The sequence below is a fragment of the Podarcis liolepis genome (genome assembly GCF_965112155.1).
Source record: "Podarcis liolepis genome assembly, chromosome: 3".
NCBI classification, from domain to species: Eukaryota; Metazoa; Chordata; class Lepidosauria; order Squamata; family Lacertidae; genus Podarcis; species Podarcis liolepis.
Genome location: NC_139557.1, coordinates 52,959,573 through 52,977,938, shown reverse-complemented (window position 1 = coordinate 52,977,938; position 18,366 = coordinate 52,959,573). Strand labels below are relative to the sequence as shown.

At 40.7% G+C, this 18,366-nt stretch overlaps 2 protein-coding genes across 7 annotated transcripts in view; one reads left to right on the top strand and one right to left on the bottom strand.

The window, feature by feature from the left end:
- Positions 1-6,149, bottom strand: part of CDC40 (cell division cycle 40) — a 38,190-nt gene extending 32,041 nt beyond the window's left edge. The window contains exons 1-2 of one of the 5 annotated variants that reach the window (XM_083497796.1): positions 3,336-3,552; positions 2,365-2,488 (exon numbers count right to left, since the gene is read on the bottom strand). Coding sequence is in view for 2 of the 5 variants with exons in the window: in XM_083497793.1 (XP_083353919.1) it covers positions 3,336-3,530 (195 nt within the window). In the remaining 3 variants the exon portion in view is untranslated. Of the gene's footprint in view, positions 1-2,364; positions 2,489-3,335; positions 3,553-4,600; positions 5,170-6,004 lie in introns of those variants that run through there. The other 4 variants (XM_083497795.1, XM_083497797.1, XM_083497794.1 and 1 more) reach the window with 4 other exon arrangements.
- The window catches only part of WASF1 (WASP family member 1), a 44,546-nt gene continuing 31,680 nt past the window's right edge, over positions 5,501-18,366 (top strand). The window contains exons 1-2 of one of the 2 annotated variants that reach the window (XM_083497804.1): positions 5,501-5,860; positions 13,735-13,893. The gene's annotated coding sequence lies outside the window, so the exon portion shown is untranslated. The remainder of the gene's footprint in view (positions 5,861-13,734; positions 13,894-18,366) is intronic. The other variant, XM_083497805.1, reaches the window with a different exon arrangement.

Sequence of the window (18,366 nt, the reverse complement as noted above, 5' to 3'; positions counted from 1 at the left end):
ATCAGTAAGAATTTGAAAAACGTATTATAAAAACTTTTAAACGTATTAACATTAAAATACTGTGTAGAATAACACATCCTCAGAATTTATTTTAATCTACTTTTGCAAACAATGTCAGAGTTTGGAAAAGTCTACCAAACATATTATTTCTACATAGACACCAGGTCCTGCCCATGGACAGCTACAATTCTAGGAGGGATTGTCTGTATGTGCGTGTTAGCGTGTGTGTGTGTGTGTGTGTGCGCGCACACACACACACGCACACACACACACACAATGTATCTATATAGCTCTATACGCACACATATATATAAGCGAACAGGACAACCAAACAAAACAGATGTAATGACTACATTCACATGTCACAGCAAACGATAGCTAATGCTTAACTGTAAATGTGCAGGAAGCTCCCGATTTATCCTTCTGGTAGCACAAGTGAAAGCAACAATGACATGTGGCTTAGCGTTGTAGCCAAACTAGGAGTTATGGTTTGTTCACTCCAAGCAAGCCACACATGAAGCCAAACAATGCTCTTCCCAAGATGTGCAAATAGGGCCATTCTTGAGAAAAACAGGGTGACAGTCAACTCAGTTTTTCTAAAAGTAGATCCATTGAAATTAATCAAACTTAAGTAAATTGAATAAATTTCAGTGTATCTAAGTAAAATTTAACTGAAAAATATCCATAGCTACTATGTGGAACCTTATTCAATGCACTGCAACAAAAAGAATTATTCCAAATTGCTCTCTGATTAGTATCATGAACATAACAATCTTAACATGGGAAGGTATTCTTCTCTATTACGATGATGAAGTACACTAAAAAAAGCTTTAAAAAACTTGAATTACTTAATTAGAATCATACAACCTAAACAATTGCAACACTGCTCATAATAAATCTTCCTTACTATGAATTAACCATTGCAAATCAGACTTCTGCCTCTATGCAAGTTTCAGAATCGGAAGCAAACATTTCTGTTACACAATTTAAACCCAAGGGTTGTCTACTTCCTAAAAAGTATGTACCTTTCCTGTTGGACACAGGATTGAACTACTTATGTACATTTCTTGGCTGTTCACTGCCTTTTGGCAGTGAAAATTTATAGCTGATGCTTACAAGATAAATTATTATGACTGTGTAGGAAACAACCACCACCCAATTGCTGAACACTGTTCAAAACTAGCACCAAAGGAAACATTACAGGATTTTACCTAGACAAAAGATGTTGGAGCTGTTAGTAGACTACAGTGGGGGTAAAAGAAAGGGCTGAGATAAGCAAGAGCAGGAAGACTAAAAGGAGTCCTCACTCTCACAACCTAAAAACAGCTACATGATTTCATGAATAATTATATTGCCATAGATGTAAGAGTCCCATGTGCTTTAGACACACGCAGGCATGACAAAGAGATGGACAGGGTTATGCAGATGGATTCTAGACAATGTTTAAGGGCTTGGGCAACTGGTTCTCCAAAACTGCTTCTGGGAAGACTGCCAACTTCCTTCTCTCAGGTGGTTGACTGCTGAACTTTGGAAGAATGATGCAGCTATGGCAGAGGGAGAGAAGCAAGAAAAAGGTTGAGTCTTTTGCTTCTCTCCTGATCTGCTAGTTCAACCAGCAGCACTGCTTAAGACCTGCCATTGATTAAGACAGGCAAGAAAAGCACATCTGTAGGGGAGGTGAGAGATCCGTGTGAGGGTCTCCTTGTTTTTCACAAGGGTAGCAAAAGGAATTGCTGAGAGGATGAAGTAGAGACCAGATCTTAACAGCCCAGCCTAATAACCATACTCAGTTTTATTTCATGGTCCACCCTATACTAGCATTTAACTTTGGAATTGCGATAAGTAGTACAGAGAAAATGATGACCTGGTGTGTGGCAGCTAAGAAAAGACAAATTCCATATTAAGGTATCTGAAGAAGTGTGCATGCACACGAAAGCTCATACCAATAACAAACCTAGCTGGTCTCTAAGGTGCTAATGGAAGATTTTTTTTGTTTTGTTTCCATATTAAGGATCATTACAAAAGGAATTGAAAGCAAACTGCCAGTATGATGTCTATATACTACCTCATGGATCAGAAGCACTATGCCTCTGAATATCAATTGCTGGGGAACACAAACAAGAGCTACTGCAATCATCATTGGGTTATTGTTGTTTTAATGGTCTTTAATCTCATGGAATTGGAGGTTACTGTGAAGCATAGATGATTAAAGTGGAAACAGGAGGAAGCAATTTATAGACGCCTAGCCTGTTCTACTACAACAGAATAAGCTTAAAGTTTCACATACTTGAGACAGCATTAATAAGACAGCCTAAATGGATCTTAGCCAGATGTGAAGAATATTGTACAACAGGGCTGTCTCACCTACTGCCATCCAGATGTAGCTGGACTCCAGCTTCTATTGACACCAGCCAGCACAGCAACTAGTCAGGGATGTTGGGAGCTGGAGCTGAGCAACACCTGCAGGGTCACAGGTCAGCCATCTCTGCTGTACAGAATGAAGCAGGTAAGCTCCCCTTACATATAAAGGGAGTGGAATCACACCTAGCATTAGAGCCTAGCATAATCAGCATATCAATGGTATGAGCTCAGTTCCTTAAAATCTAGCAGAGCAAATATTAGACTGGGATCCAATCAACAGAAAAGACAAGTGATGTTTTCTTTTCAAGTCCCTGCACTGCAAGGTGCCTAACCTTGGTGGTTTCCCCACTCAGACTCTGAGTAGGGGCAAGGCAAACCCATAAACAAAGTTTATAAACAAAGTTTATTCCTAGCAAAAGTTTGAAATATGGGTCAGACCAAGATGCAGCAGCGCAAAAATATGACACACTACCTTTTAGAGATCGCTTTCCCGTTAAGGAATACCAAATAGGCCACCTTACCCTCTCAGTCAAAACACCCAAGTATTTTTGAGCCTTAAGTTTGTAAACCCCATGTCCCTTCTCCTAAAGCTTTAAAGTTTAAAGGAACAGGCAGGTTTGCAAGAGGCGAGAACTCGTCTGCCAGCAGTCTCCCTCCACGGCGAGAAAGCTCTCCCTGTTGACTTTCTGCCCGTCCTGCATAGAAGTCAGAGGAATTATTCTAGAAAAACTGGCGCCAACCCTCGTGCGCCAATGAGAAACCTTCGCGGCGTAGGTTACCCCGGGCGAGAACCTGCCCGGTTCGGAGCAGGATGAAATGACTTCACCTCGGGGCGAGAGAGGGAGAGCGAGTGCCAGCACCGCAGCCGCCGCTTCTGGGCGACTTCCTCGGACCACGTACGAGCGAGGAGGCAGCGCTTCCTTGCCCCCACCCGCCCCGGGGCCCCAGGCGGGCGACTCCAGAGCAGCTCCTACCTTGACAGCCACCGCCGGGGCCGAGTCCACGACGGGCAACAGCGCTTGCTGGGCCGGGGCAGACGAGGCGAGGTGCAGCACCGCATCCTCGTCGGCGACGGGAGCCACCGAATGGCCGGGCCTGCCCTCTGCTTCCGAGTCGGAATCGGAGTCCGAGACGCCGTACGAAGCGAGCGCTGCTATGGCGGCCGACATCTTAGCAGAACGGAAGTGGACCTTCGGCAGGAGGGAGGAGCCACGAGGAGCACCCGACGGGTCCTGGCAGCTGTACAAAACAGCTCCCTTTCCCTGTCGGGAATAACGCGCTCGCTCCGCGACTTTGCCCAGTTTTAAATCGCAAAATTGCTTTTAGAAAATTGCTCTAATTTTAAAAGCATCCGTCAAGAAGTCTTCGCAGTAGGCATCATTCATTCCAAGATTGGTTTTAAGATTACATGGCGCAGGACTTTCAGCAAGTATACAAATCCCAGCATGCAACCGACATGCCGACCCAGAGCCAAACATGAAAGCTTTTTCGTCGCTGAACTGGGCTGTATAAAGCGGCTCCCTGATGCACCTTTATTTGGGAGAACGCTTCAGTAGGACTTCCGAGTAAAGAAGCAGAGGTGCGGCAGCTGCAAGTATGTGAGAAGGAATGTTATGGCATGCCATAAAATGGCTGCAGAGACGCAGTGCCCCATCGTTGCCCCTTCCACAAATATTCTGTGACACTTAACACTTAAGTGCTCTATTTCCCACCACCAGTAAACAAAGCTTGTTTTCTCAAGTAGCCCCAGAAGAGCAGATTCACGAAGCCCTAGGCTGCAACTCCACCACCTACCCAGAAGTAAGCCCCACTGAATTGGACTGACTTCTGAGTAGAAATCCTATTGAAATCAGTGGGACTTGCTCCCTAGAAATGGCGTATAGGATTGCGCTGCCTAGAGCCATGCAAGTTGTTTAAAAGGCTACATGTCCATTACGAGGACAAACTACGTATCAAGCAATGCATTGGCTCATTCTTGCGGCACTCGGGAGGAACCACTGCATACCGACAACCATGCGGTGTCATTTGTTTTATTATCCTGTAGCCTGCAAAGCACTTCATTTCACATTGCATTAACAAGTAGGGCTCTTTAAAGCAAACAAGCTTTATATGCATGTTTACTTTTAAGTAAGCGCCACTGAAATGCAGCGCAATCATAAACACAGCTACTCAGAAGTAAGACAATTTCTTCCCCGGTAAGTAGGGCTCTTGGCACTGGGTTAGTCCCAGGTTAACTCACCTTCAGGTAGATTCCACGGAACTCAATGAGGCTTATTTCTGAATCGTGCATTTTAAGTGTATTGTAGCCTAATCCCACGCATGCTTATTCAGAAGCAGGTCCCATTAATTTCCATAATTTACTTTTTACGTAAGTGTGCTTAGTTCACTTGCAGCCTTACTAAACAGTTAAGCCTCGCTGAATTTAGTAATACTGTACTGTCTTTCGATAAACATCCGCAAACTGCAATCCAATCCTATTTATGTTTACTCAGAAATCCGTCAGGTGTGCTGGATAAGGTTGGCTCCTGAGTGTAATAGGACTGCAGCCTCACTTCCTTTGTGCATCCTAGACTAGAGACGTCCTATAAGCTTTAAGAAAACTTCAGTGATAAATGTTCCAGAGCCTGCGCTATCAAGTACTGGCTCCTCAGCACTTTTCGCTTCCAGTCAAACACGTCTCAAAAGGAAAATGGAGGCGGACACAAAATATATAGGATGACCCTGGGCCATGAAAAATATTTCTCTCGAATAAGCAGGGCTAAATGCTGGAAAGAATTCGTATATAAGTGCGTCGGAACAGCCTCCAGCTCCGCCTCCTTTCGTTCTGATTGGCTGCGACAAGCCGGCTTGAGTAAACGCCGCAATAATTCTGGTGCCTCCTCCATCATCCTCCCCCCCTCAAGAGAACAAAAGTAGCCTGTACCACCCGACATCGTGCTGGGGGGTGGCGAGGCAGGGAGCCGGATGATGGTGGTGTCTCCCGACTCCCTTTCCAATGTGTGTCAAGGGATCTGTCGAGGACGCCAGTCAGGTGGTTGCGTAAACAACACCTCCACCTCCCCCCACCCCTTTACCATCCTCCACCCCCGTTCCAGGAGAGAGTGCTGGAGCCGGCGGAGAAGCCCCGCCTTCGGCACACATACACACACGCGCGCGCCGCTGCGTGTCTATTGTGAAGCTTTGTGCGGAGGAAGCTCCGCGTTTTCTCTCCTTCGCAGTTTCTCTCTACCGGCCCCTTCTCTCCCCCCCCCGCCCCCACTCTCTCTCACGGATCATCCCTGCCTCCTTCTCTCCCCCCCCCCACCGAATTCTCACGAGCGCCTGTCCGCGAGGGGGGCGGCTTTTGAGAGTTCGAACTTCAAACCCAAACGGACCCGGTTGGCACGAGCCCAACAGACACAGAAAGGGGAGGGGCTGAGCGGCGGCGGCGGCTGTGTGAAGATGTGAAGAGAAGGACGGTGCTGCTGGCTATTGCTGTGAGAACGAGCAGAGAGAGACGGTGAGTGCCCTGCTGCGGCCCCGCATTCACTGCAGTGCTCTCCCCCCCCCCATTTCCCCCCTCCTCATTCCCGCCGTCGCCGCTTCTCTCTCCGACCCCCACCTTCCCCGGTTTTCCAGAGTGGAGGGAGAGACTTCATCTCACCGATTCCAACCCGGAGAAGGGAGGGAGCCTCCCACCTTGTGCTGCTTGCCGCCGCCTCTGCGCGGCTTACGGAGGGGAGACGCAGGCGGGTGGGTCAGGGTCTTGCAGCCTCTTCTCCCTCCCCCCTCCCTTCCCCAGGTTGGGGTATGCAGGAGCTTCCGGTCGCCTTGCGCTCCTCGCCCCCCCCCCCACGATGAGAGATTGGAGTTGTGGTCTCTGAAAGAAAAGGGGGGGCGAGGCGAGTCCCCTTCGGGAATCCTCAAAAGGGACTGATCGTGAGGTTGGTTACTCACCGTCCCTCTGTTTGAGCTGTTTCCACTCCTGTGTAGGTATCTATTATTCTAAAATACTGTAAAAGAACAGCCTTTTAAAAAAATCCGCCCCCCTTTCCTAACTCATCCCACCCCATCTGTCCAAATTCCAACTTCTATCTTGTAAGATGCAAACTTGTTACTTTCTTTTTCCTGACCCATCAACCCACATTTTGACTAAGCAGTGGTTAGAAGTATGAGGGCCCCTTCTCGCCCCCCCACCTTACCTTTGAGAGTGAAGTAGGAATCTTAATCTGCATTAGTGGTTCTGAATACCAAACCAGCAGATGGTATTTATTCTCGGCTAATTAACAGAGAGCAAAAGCCTGTGATCTAGTGTAATAAGGTTTCAGTGAAAAATGGAGGAGGGGACTGGGAAATACCCTTTTAATTTATTTATTTTATTATTGTGTTTCTATCCAAATTTGGGGGCTATTTTACTCTGGCTTTAGCCCTAACATAGCTGTTGTTCAGCACATTGCTTATTTTATTCATTATCATCTTACATTTTTATCATGCTTTTCTTCCATCCTGTATTCAGGGCAGTGTACATGTGGTTTCCAAGTGATCATCCATCCTGGCACTGACCAGACATTAGATCTGTTCAGTTTAGGAACATAGGAAACTGCCTTATATTGAGTCAAACCACTGATCCATCTAGATCGGTAGCAATCTTCTCCAATGACTCACTGCCGCTCTCCAGGATTTCAGGCAGGGTTCTACCAGTCCTACCTGGAGAGGGTGGGGATTGAACCTGGGAAATCCTGCATACAAAGCAAATGCTGTACTACTGAGCTATGGCCTTTGCCTTAGCTTCAGCAAGGTGGCAGCCTCATGTTCTTTAGATCATATAATATGAATATTGTTCTTCATATTTGCCAGACTGCTGCTATAAAGTGCAGTAAAATATTAGGGAAGTTTTTAATGTGTGATGTTTTACTGTGGTTTTATAATTTGCTGGAAGCCTCCCAGAATGGCTGGGGCAACCCAATCAGATGGGTGGCAATAATAATAATAATAATAATAATAATAATAATAATAATAATAATAATAATAAATTAATTACTACTGTATACAGCCAGTATAACTGAAGTGGGCAAGAAAGTAATATAGGATGGGATGAAGAGTTGTAATGCTTTTCTTCTGGACATATAAAAGTAAGAAAGGACCTCTCTTTCTCTCTAGATGTGTTATAATAGGTGGTGCTATGAGAGATCATAACTACTTCATTAATTTTTACCTTTATTTCTTAAATCTAGCTAGAGACCTTAACTGCCTGGTAGTAGTCAAAGCATACACATGCTTCCCAAATGTATAAAATCTACTGCAAGCAAAGTAGATGTGCTTAGAGTATAACAATGCAAAAATAGTAGTAATCTAAAATGGTCTAAATGCCTAATTTTAAATAAAACTAAGCTTATAGTGATAGATCTAAATCAGTTCTTTCAACTGCCTTTAACTCTTTTAGCTGTTAATTTCTGGCATTTTACATAATTTTGTACTAGTTTGAAATTAAAAATAGTGCAAATATGAGGTATTGAATTTGACATTTTATTTTGAGTGCTTTTAAATAATTCATGTATATAAGAACTTTCGAAAGCCAGTGCTGGACAATAAGGTGATAGAGGTATCTCATAAGTTTTTTAATCTATAAAGCATAAAATATTTATATGAAAATAGGCTCCCTAGTAATATTTTGTTACATTTCTAGGCTTTTTCTAATCTTTTGCAGAGTCTGAGAATTGCAGAGACTAAGTGTCTGTGATGCTCTTATTTTAAGGAATTTGAAATGTGATCTGCCAATATTGGATCTTGCATAATGTACTTCAGTTGCATTGAATTGCTTCTTCCTGTAAATTAGGTTTTAAAATTTAAAACTTTGTCTGGAAATAGATGTCTCAAACTGTGTATTAAAAAAAGAAAAAACATTTCTCAAGGGCCTATTTGCAAAAAAATTCACTGATACTACCTTTGGGTCATTATACTGCAGATGTTCCATCATATGTGAAGCAAATGTAAAAATAAAGCTAAATCTAGACATTCTATAATAGATGATAAAAACCTGATTGTAGGTATGGTCAACTTAATAATAACAACAGCAAATATTTATCTATATTAGCACCCTACTGGCTTTAGGTAATAATGCAACAGATTTCTTTTGAACATAACAATGCACATACAGAGGTCTCTTGTTTACGAATACCAGTGTTCAAAAATATCATGCTCGGAATGTATCTTTGAAAACATTGGTCAGATACCCCATTCAGAAAACTATTTTGTTGAAGGCTCTATTGCTTTTATCCAGCAGCACTGGGCATGAGATATATCATTAAGTTGAAATGTGTGAATACAGTAGTGCACTGTTCTGCAGTAGCATGCATTTGCTGTAAACGCTTTCAAATATCTGTTTCTAGTTTTACCATCAGTGAGGTGCAGTGTGTGTGTGTGTTTTCAGAGTGAGTCTATGAACAACATAACCAGTATTTGTATAAAACCGAGGGAAATAGATATATGTGAAGATAGCCTTGTCTGATTTAGAATGAGTCAATACAAGAGGAATATTTAGAACAGTTCAGTTAGAAAAGGTGCTCTTGTTACCATTCTTCTCTCAGGAAGAGTTATTTGCTTTAGACAAGCAAATGTGTGGATTTTTAAAATGCTAGTTGTCATCTAGTATATTATTTTACAAGCTTGAAACTTCCAAAGGTTATGTCCAGTGGCGGCTGATAATAGAGGATGTGGCATATAAACTGATTGAAGGTGAATGGTAAAAGGAGGATCAGAAGCATTGTAAGTGGTTAATACTGTAAATCATTTGAAAGCACAGTGTTTCTGCTAACCATATGAAGCTAAATTATCCGACGTAAGTGAATCCAATTTTCTTTTTAAGCTGCCCTGGGAGGGCTTTGCAGCATATATGTAGTTTAAATAAACAAATTGAATTTGAATACCGACTGGCATGTGTTGGTTTCATTCCTAAGGGTTCTTCTTTAATTATCTTTTAAATGCCTAATGTAGTTGCCAGTTCTTGACTTGGTCACAGAAGATAATACCCTACTAAGTCACTCTTGTAGGGCCCCCATTGAAATCACTGGATTTCAAGGAATACATTCTGGAATATGTACACAAATATTACACACCCACACACCAATTATATTTGGCAATAGTTTTTCCCCTCCCCATTCAGTGGGATGCAGAACTTTTAAGCACACAATATGCATGGAAAGAAATGGACATCTCATTGCAATTTGTTTTATACAGTGGAGTGAAATGCACTGGGATAAGATTTTGGAAGAAAAGTGGGGCAAGCTGATGAAAACCTGATAGAATGGTTTGAGGAAGGCTGATCTCTGTGTTTTGTTTGTGACAAGCTGGAGGTAATAAGAGTGCAGTGCCTGTTAATTTATTCTTCTAAATCACATTTATGCATTGTGTACAGTCTTTTCTATACATTTCCCCCCATTTTGTACATCTTGGGTATAGATTCCATTTCCCCCGTATATTAAATCTGACCAGCCTGTTGGTTTGACATTATCTACTGGCATGTCAAACTCCAACATGACAATCTTCAGATGAGAAAGACTTTTCTAGGCTTCTTGCTTGCTATAAAGTTTTAAAAATGGAAAACATACTAGATTACTGTACAATATTACCACTAACTTTAGTTGTTTTATATAATGACTACCTGCCAAAGAATAGTATTGTGTTATACGAGGGGCGTGGAACCTCCAGCCATGGGTCAGACATGGCTCCCCAGCCCTTCCTATTTGGCCCGTCAGACCAGTTTGGAAGAGCCATGCCCACCACCCATCTCCTTTCTCCTGGAGGGAGAAGCAGTTTTAATTGAATGGGAAACCACCGCTGTTTGAAAGCCCTTTTGCAGACAGCCCTACACTGCTCCTTGAATCCCTGGTTTTCTGAGGTTTGTAGAGCAGTGCAGGCCTGTTTGCAAAAGGGCTTTCAAGCAGCCCAAGTCCTGGCAATGGGGGCTTCAAGGCACAGCATCACTTGACATCATAGTGATGTCAGATGATTCACTTTGCAGTTGAGTGTGGCACATTGAATTAACATATCTAATTAATATCCCACGACCAAACCAAAGTCTTAATACATATGGTAAAATAATCAACTGAAATTTTAGGGCTTAGGTATGATCTGAGATTTATGTGTATATAATTTTTTGACATAATTATGCATTCCATTTTGTACCAGCACTTTAACCAGAATTCCTCTGGAATAATTTTGTTTCATTGCTGGAGTTCTTCATTCTGTCCATTGCTGGGTTAGATTGTGGGGTAAATCACTATTCACTGCTTTAGGGTACAGAAGTTAAAAAGCAGGGAAAGCCAGTAGCTTTTTTGATTGGGTGGGGGTGTTGTACATTTTTATTTGTAGTTTACTGTCCCAGAGCCTTCTCACAGCAGCATACCAGACTTGTGTCAAGTCAGGTTCTCAGAAGTCTCTTTATACTGTCTTGGCCAAATCCCTGAACATATTGAGTATTTCAATATTTATTCTGGCTATGTTCTTGTCTTTGTACAAAAGGAATACATTGTCTGGATTGTGTACAGGTAGTATAAATCAAATAACCTCCTTAAACATGCTAGTTTAATCAGCAGTTTTCCAGCACATATTTTACATTTGCACAATGATTTCTTGCTGTCACATGCAATTCCAAACAGCAATAATGTCTAATGAAATTATACTTCATAATAACTGCATACGAAAGAACAGTTTTAATGGGAGGGGCATATACATTTTGAAAACAAATTATTTTTACTGGATACACATCAACTTTGGCTATTTTGATTCCAAGCAAATTTGTGCATTTTGAAAAAACTCACCACCACATAAGTCTGCTTGAGAGACTACAATCTTTAACACTCCAGTTTCAAGGAGATGAATGTCACTGTTTTAAAATTGGCATATGCATAGTAGCGCCCCATATTTTTGACTGAGTTGGAGCAATACTCTCAACGCCTGTCTGCATGTGTCTACTGTATCTGAGATACTCCGATCATAAAATCATAGAGTTGGAAGAGACCCTGAGAATCATCTAGTCCAATCCCCTGAAATGCAGGAATATGCAGTTTTGTCCTACACAGGGATTGAACCTGCAACATTGGTGTTATCAGTACCACACTCTAACCAACTGAACTATCTACTTGGTCAATGGCATCATACCTTTATTTATTTACTTCCTAAATTTATATTTTGCCTTTTCTGCCAAAAGAGGCAGGGAAGCAACTCACTCCAAGGAAGGAGGTCCTTTAGTAATACTTCCAGGCCTTTCACTCCACCATCAACCAGTACATAACCATTAAATTTTCTGATCACTATAATATAGCTATGTAATAGATATAGCTTCTGGAATAAGGTGGAATTTCTAAATGACTTCTGTCATTGCCTGAAGGTTTACAGCCAAGTTAAGACATAACTGCATTTTCAATAATACTTGTATAGGCACAAACATCTACATAAAGTATTTCAAAAACTACAGTAACTCGGTTTACAAACTTAATCCGTTCCGGAAGTCCGTTCTTAAACTGAAACCGTTCTTAAACCGAGGTGCGCTTTCCCTAATGAGGCCTCCTGCCGCCAGTGCCCTTCCACCATTTGGATTCCGTTCTTAGACCGAGGTAAAGTTTGCAAACCAGGACACTACTTCCTGTTTTGCAGAGTTCATAAACCAAATCGTTTGTAAACAGGGCTGTTCTTTAACCGAGGTACCACTGTACTTAAGCAAATTTAGAAATAGATACTTATTTGGCTGTGTCAGTCTAAAGAGTCAACTGAATCAAGAAAGGGTGGAATTCAAAATAGTACTAAGGAGATTCCTCCATCAGGCAAGCATAAATACCTGCACTAACGGCACTATCTCCATTCTCCTCTAGTGAGCTGTTCTAGTGGTTCTCTCAACCTCCCTGGAGCCAACTGGGAGTGAGGGGAAGCCCCATTGTGCTAACAGGATTCATTGCACTGGTGGCTTCTGCTATCACAACTATTGAACATCAATAGTTGTCACCTACAGCTCCCAGCTATATCCTATCTCTAGCGCACCGTTAAGGATCAGCAGCCTGTATTGGAATGTGAACTTTTCTTTTCAAATATTGGGTAGAAAGCTTCCTTTGCCGTCATCACCATCTGAAGCAGCTACTTACCAATAAACACAAATTCAGGAGCTAGCCCTTTCAACTGATTCAATATTAGCCTTGTCCTCATATTTGCTCAAGTGATGCTATCATGGGGCAACATAATTGGCAGTACCATCAGGGACTCATTAATTTGCCTATTTTCTGTGTGATACATGTTATCATGTGCCAGCAGTGCCTTTCTGCCTTGACATGAATTGGACATTAAACATGTCAACACTCAGAAACCAGTGGATGAACATGTCTGCTAGGTATTCTCTAACCAACTTCAATTTGAGTCTTTTTCTTGCTTTACTGGATCTCACTTTCATTTGTGCTCTATAATCTGATATTCCTATCCCACCCTTCTTGTCACATTATCAGTTTTGCTGCCTATCATTTTTATCCCATGCATGAGACTTAGGTTTACTTGGTGCATTAAAGACACCACAGCACACATCACCTCTTTTTAAAAAGCCCGATGTAATCATAAAATAAGATCACAGCATAAGAGTAACATAAATCCCATATGTCAAACAGGATGAATTAAATCCAATTCAAATAACCAAAGATTAAGTGGACTTGAGACGTCCTATTTTGAGATGATTAAAACAGATGGAGTGAGGGATCTCTTAAGCACGGGGCAGGTGTCAATAAGATTCTTCATTACTTACATGTGGCTTCACATGTAATGAATTTTGTATATAGATAGCATTTGATTTGTACTCTCCCCAAATATAATTAATAATTTTAAGGATTAGGACTTTTTGCTTTGGAAGATACAAATCCTTGAAATACACTCAAAATGTATCCCCCCCCCCAAGCCAGTGGGGTTATTTTGGACCCCTGCAGCTATTTGAAGTACAGTAATTGTAAATTTTGTGCAGCAAACCTGACCCACTTAATACTCTGTGTGCTCCTCAACAACTATGGAGACTGTTGTCCCATGATGTTTTTGTCTCCTTTCCTCCTTTGTATTTAATCCTCCAACATTGTAGATGGTAGCATTGAGATTATAACTTTCTTGTAAAAAAAAGAAGTAGTTGTTTATATATCTAGCAGGTGGAAAATGTAAAAAAATCACTGAAAGTCATGTTCATCCATCTCTTAATCTGAAAAATGCCAAAAAAGCCAGTATATTCTAATGTGTGAAATGCAGTTGTAGTCTCAGTCCAGTTCCCAGTGGAGAGGTGTTAACATAATAATTTACACCAATTACATCCTTGTTGACAATCATTTGTAGAAAGGTCAAAGATTAAATAGTTTTAAATTAACCTTTCACTTCTAGATGTGACCGTTTCCTGGCCAGTGATGAGACACAAGTGATTGCAGTGTATGCTTTCCTATAATGAAGCAGTACCTGTTTATGCACAGAAGACTATTTTGAGAGTGTAAAATCAAACACCCACTGGAGTGTTATTGGTAGAAGACAACTGAAAAGCAAAAGGTAAGTTAAGATAGATGGTACAAACATAATTTCTGATCTTAGACATGTTGGCTGTGATCTGGTAAGCTGAATTTGAATGCAAGGTTGAGAGTACCTATCTTCCAGTATAGTATAGAGAGAATATAGTATACTTTCCTGTAATGCAGTGGTAATTCTTATAATTTGGATCAGAATTCCAGTTTCTTTGTCTGAAAAATTGCTTAATTAAATGGTAAATCTATAATTTATCTTGCACATCCCATTTCCTTTCTACCAGTGAAATATTGATTATAATTACAAATTTTAATGTCAAACAATGCAAAATTAATGGGCTTGAGGCAGCTGTCATTTATCTCTGGAAGAGGTAGTGTGCAAGCTGCCATTTCCTAATCATGATATTCTTGAAAGTTTCGAACTTCTTCTGCTTGCTGCCTTCCATCTCAACATCAGTTGCCTTGTGTGCAGTTTTTTTAAACACCGAGAGTAACTTGTGTGCAGTCTTTTAAAGTGAAGGTCTTAGCAAGGTGTGCCTTATTGATACTGTGATTTATTTATTAAGGGTACTGAAGTTGGCAAATGGAAACTTGAGAGACAAGACCTTGAGTACTAAAAAAGGAGTTCTAGCAATAGATCAATATGAGTTAAACTGTTTTCCCATGGTTTCCATTTTTTTAATTTTAGAGATGCTCTCCCATAGACTAAAGTAAGAACCAAAGCCCTTTCATGTTGTATGAAGGAGAAATGATGATGGATTGAGAACACTCTTCTAAGAATTGGAGTCTTACTTTCTGTGGATTCTTGTATTTTTTCAGATGATTAATACCCCTATTGAAATCTATATTTCTTTGAATAGTGTTCCTCTGAAAGCAAGTCTTCTGCAACTGTATTTTCAGCCATCAGAGCAGCAGGGGGAATAATGCATTCAAATATGAAATACATCAAACCATATTTGATTTGTTGCTTAGCAGCCAAAGCAAATTATGGAAATTGAAATCTGAAACAGATTGAACATCATGATAGCAAAAGAGTTTCACTTCTGTTTGTACCATCGTATTAAATAACACAATTTCTGTTCTGTGGGCTTTTTCTACACTTTAGCAAAATTGTTCTGCTGATGCTTTCAAAATACACTGTAGAATAAAAGTAGTGTTATAAAGCTCATATCTGGCTTACAACATCTGAACAGATGAGCACATTAATTAGATATATCAGTAGGAGATATTAGAAGATTCTCAGCATGGTGTTTTAGGGAATGCCTTGAAATTTATTTAATTTACATTCTATTTCAACATATACATTGAAGAATATGAAAATTACATATTCCAATCTTCTCATAGCTTGCAGAACTATTTCATGCTGCACATCTCCTCCTCACTGTTGGGGATTCCTCCATCAGGCTAGATACAGGATATCACAATTGAAGCAATGTGAAAAGAAAAGTTAGAAATCTAGTTAGCTATAGTTTTTAACTTCTGCTGCCTTTTTCTCTGGTGATTGTTAGCAGCAGCCTAAGAAGCCAAGATTCAAGAGTAATTGATAATTAACCAATGCTTCCAATCCAAATTGCTAATTACTGGCATATTATGGCTGTGGTGCAATTTTGCAAATAATTATTGAGTGAGGACTTCTGCTATTACAGTGCAGTCCCACTATTTTGAAATATGTCTGTAATTCCTACATTAGTTCTTTTAAGTCAACTGGGGACAATCTCAATAGCTTTCTACTGTGTTCCCAAGTCAGGACCAGCAATACAATGCTCAAGCAAGGGCCAGTACCTTTAAAGGGTGGATAGAGACTGTAAGTTTACAGTTACTGAAGTGCTCTACCGTTGATACACTTTTGCATTCCACTCTAATCATTTCTTTTAATTATAATTTTAAAGGCCTCGTGGGTGAAAGTTCTGTATTTGATCTTATTCAATAGTTCAATAATTAGTTCAAAACTTAGTTCATGGTAAGAGGTTTTGGCATTCATCAAATGCTACCTTTTGGAACTGTCACTAGAGATAAAACTGCAACTAGTGCAGAACAATTCCCTGGATATCTGTCTCCCAAAATTCCATCTGTGCCTGTTGGCCCCAAAAGCTTAGCAACCTCTGCCAGAGGTTAAGTGTCCAGAGGGTAAAACAGCAAAAAAAACAACCACAAACAAAAACAAACAAAAAACCCCCCAAACCAATTTACATGTCCATATTGTCTTTTATAAGAATCAAAGAGGTAGGTGGTGTAGATCTTAACCTCTACACGTATATGATTTTGGATGTAGTCTAATTTGTTTGTACATGTTGAAGGGAGTGTCAATAAATCAAAAAGGGACTGGAGAGGGCTTTATAGCAGCTGTTGGTTGTAGCTGAGCAGCTCCCTACTTGCCATTCTTTCCTGTTATTCTACCTATTATAAACTAAATTTAGTCTATAGTGTGTGTGATGCAGGATTTGAACTGCATGCAGGATTGCAGTAGTGGAATATTTGTATAGGTCTAGGTGCTGTTGTACAAAATTGTGAGTTTTAGAGGATGTGTGCTGGCATTCAGATAGATCCTAGATCAGGCACCCCCCAAACTCAGCCTTCCAGATGTTTTGGGACTACAACTCCCATCATCCCTGTCCACTGGTCCTGTTAACTAGGGATGGTGGGAGTTGTCGTCCCAAAACATCTGGAAGGCCGAGTTTGGGGGTGCCTGTCCTAGATCATTCTTTCCTACCTAGAATTTTCCCTATCCAGGCACTGAATATCAATATGTATGGCTATTGCTTGCATCAAACATACTGCTTTTCAGATAGACTTTTGATGCATCACTTTGTTCTGGAGTGCAATCAGCTGATTCAGAATTACTTACTGTATATGTTAATTAATCCACTGTATTATCAATTCTAGCCATGTCTCTAATGGAAATTAAGGTTGTGAATTTTGGGGATGAATCTGCAAGAGCTACACATGACAAGCAGGATTCATTTCATACTATTATTAACACACAGTGAATTGACATTAAAGGAAACTCATTGATATTAGAACAAATGAAACAATTAAACACAATTTAAACTACAAACTAGAAGAAATGAGAATTGTATAAACTTGCCATACTAGAATAGACACATACATTTTATTCATAGCTGTGAAAATTCTGTTCAACTGTGTATAGCTATTTGTTCTCAAACTATGCATTATATGGGGCTCCCTATACCTGGGTGTTACTCATTTAAGTGTTACTCAGAGTACACTCATTAAAATTAATGAACATTAATTTCAGTGCATTTACCCTGAGTGAAACTTAGTTGAATGCCACCTGGGTTACCGTATTTTTCGCTCGATAACACACACCTGACAATAACACGCATGTAGTTTTTAGAGGAGGAAAACAAGAAAAAAATATATTCTAAACGAAACAGTGGATGTATGATTTTTGTGGTTCATGCTGTGGCCACAGATATGTGATCTGATGGTGAGTTTGGGGTAGCCCAATGCAAAAATCCTGAGGATCCATGTGGATCCATGTTTGTAACCACGTTTTTGCACCACTGCGGCCCCAGGCAACAGTGGGTGCGTGATTTTTTTGGTGCAAACTGTAGCCATGGACATGCTATGTGATCTGATGCTGAATTTGGGGTGACCCAGTGCAAAAATCCTGAGGATCCATGTGGCTCTGTGCTTTGTAACCACGTTTTAAGTGGGGAGGGAAGGAAAAGCACTCAAGGGACAAGGAGCACACGTGGAGCAGGCTCTGCTTCTCTCTCCCCCCCCCCCCCCCGCTTAGCGAGCTGAAAAACTTTGCTGGAGGGACAGAGAGCCTGCTTGCTTTAAAGGAGCCTACTTAAAGATGTAGGCAATTTGAGGTGGCATACTCTGTCCTGATCTGGTGTTAGGCTTAGATCTGATTCTATAGAACTGTATCAATTCTTAATTTCTAGTTCATTCTGACTAAACTACTGTCAGCAAAACTTTCAGTTAATTATTCAGTAGCTGTGAACATTTGTCATCTTCTTAGATTCTAAGTGAACATCATATACAATTTCTTGCTAAAAGATTGAGGTCTGGAAGGGAGGGGTGATTGTTCTTTTGGCTGAGGATTACATTGTAAGTATCAAATGCAAAGACAGGTTGCGAGAAGTACAAGTTTGATTAACAGTTTTAAATGTTTTAGTATAACCTTTCTAATCAATGGAAGCTAAAAGACTAGAGTGAAAATCTACAGTTAAACCTAGGTTTAGAAAGTACTACTATTTTGTGTTAATACATGTTGAGTGTAGAACATAAGTGATAACATTGACAGTCATGTCTCAGTCTTTTTATAAAACATAATAGGGAGAATGGACCTAGACAATTTTAGGGGATAATTTTTATTTGTTTGGGGTAGTAGAATGCCCCAGACAGATGCATAAATGTTATGTTGGAGATAGTTCTTGTTTGGAAAATCATTTGGGACTTTAATCCACTATGGGACGTCTACGGGTGGCACTGTGGGTTAAACCACAGAGCCGATCAGAAGGTCGTGGTT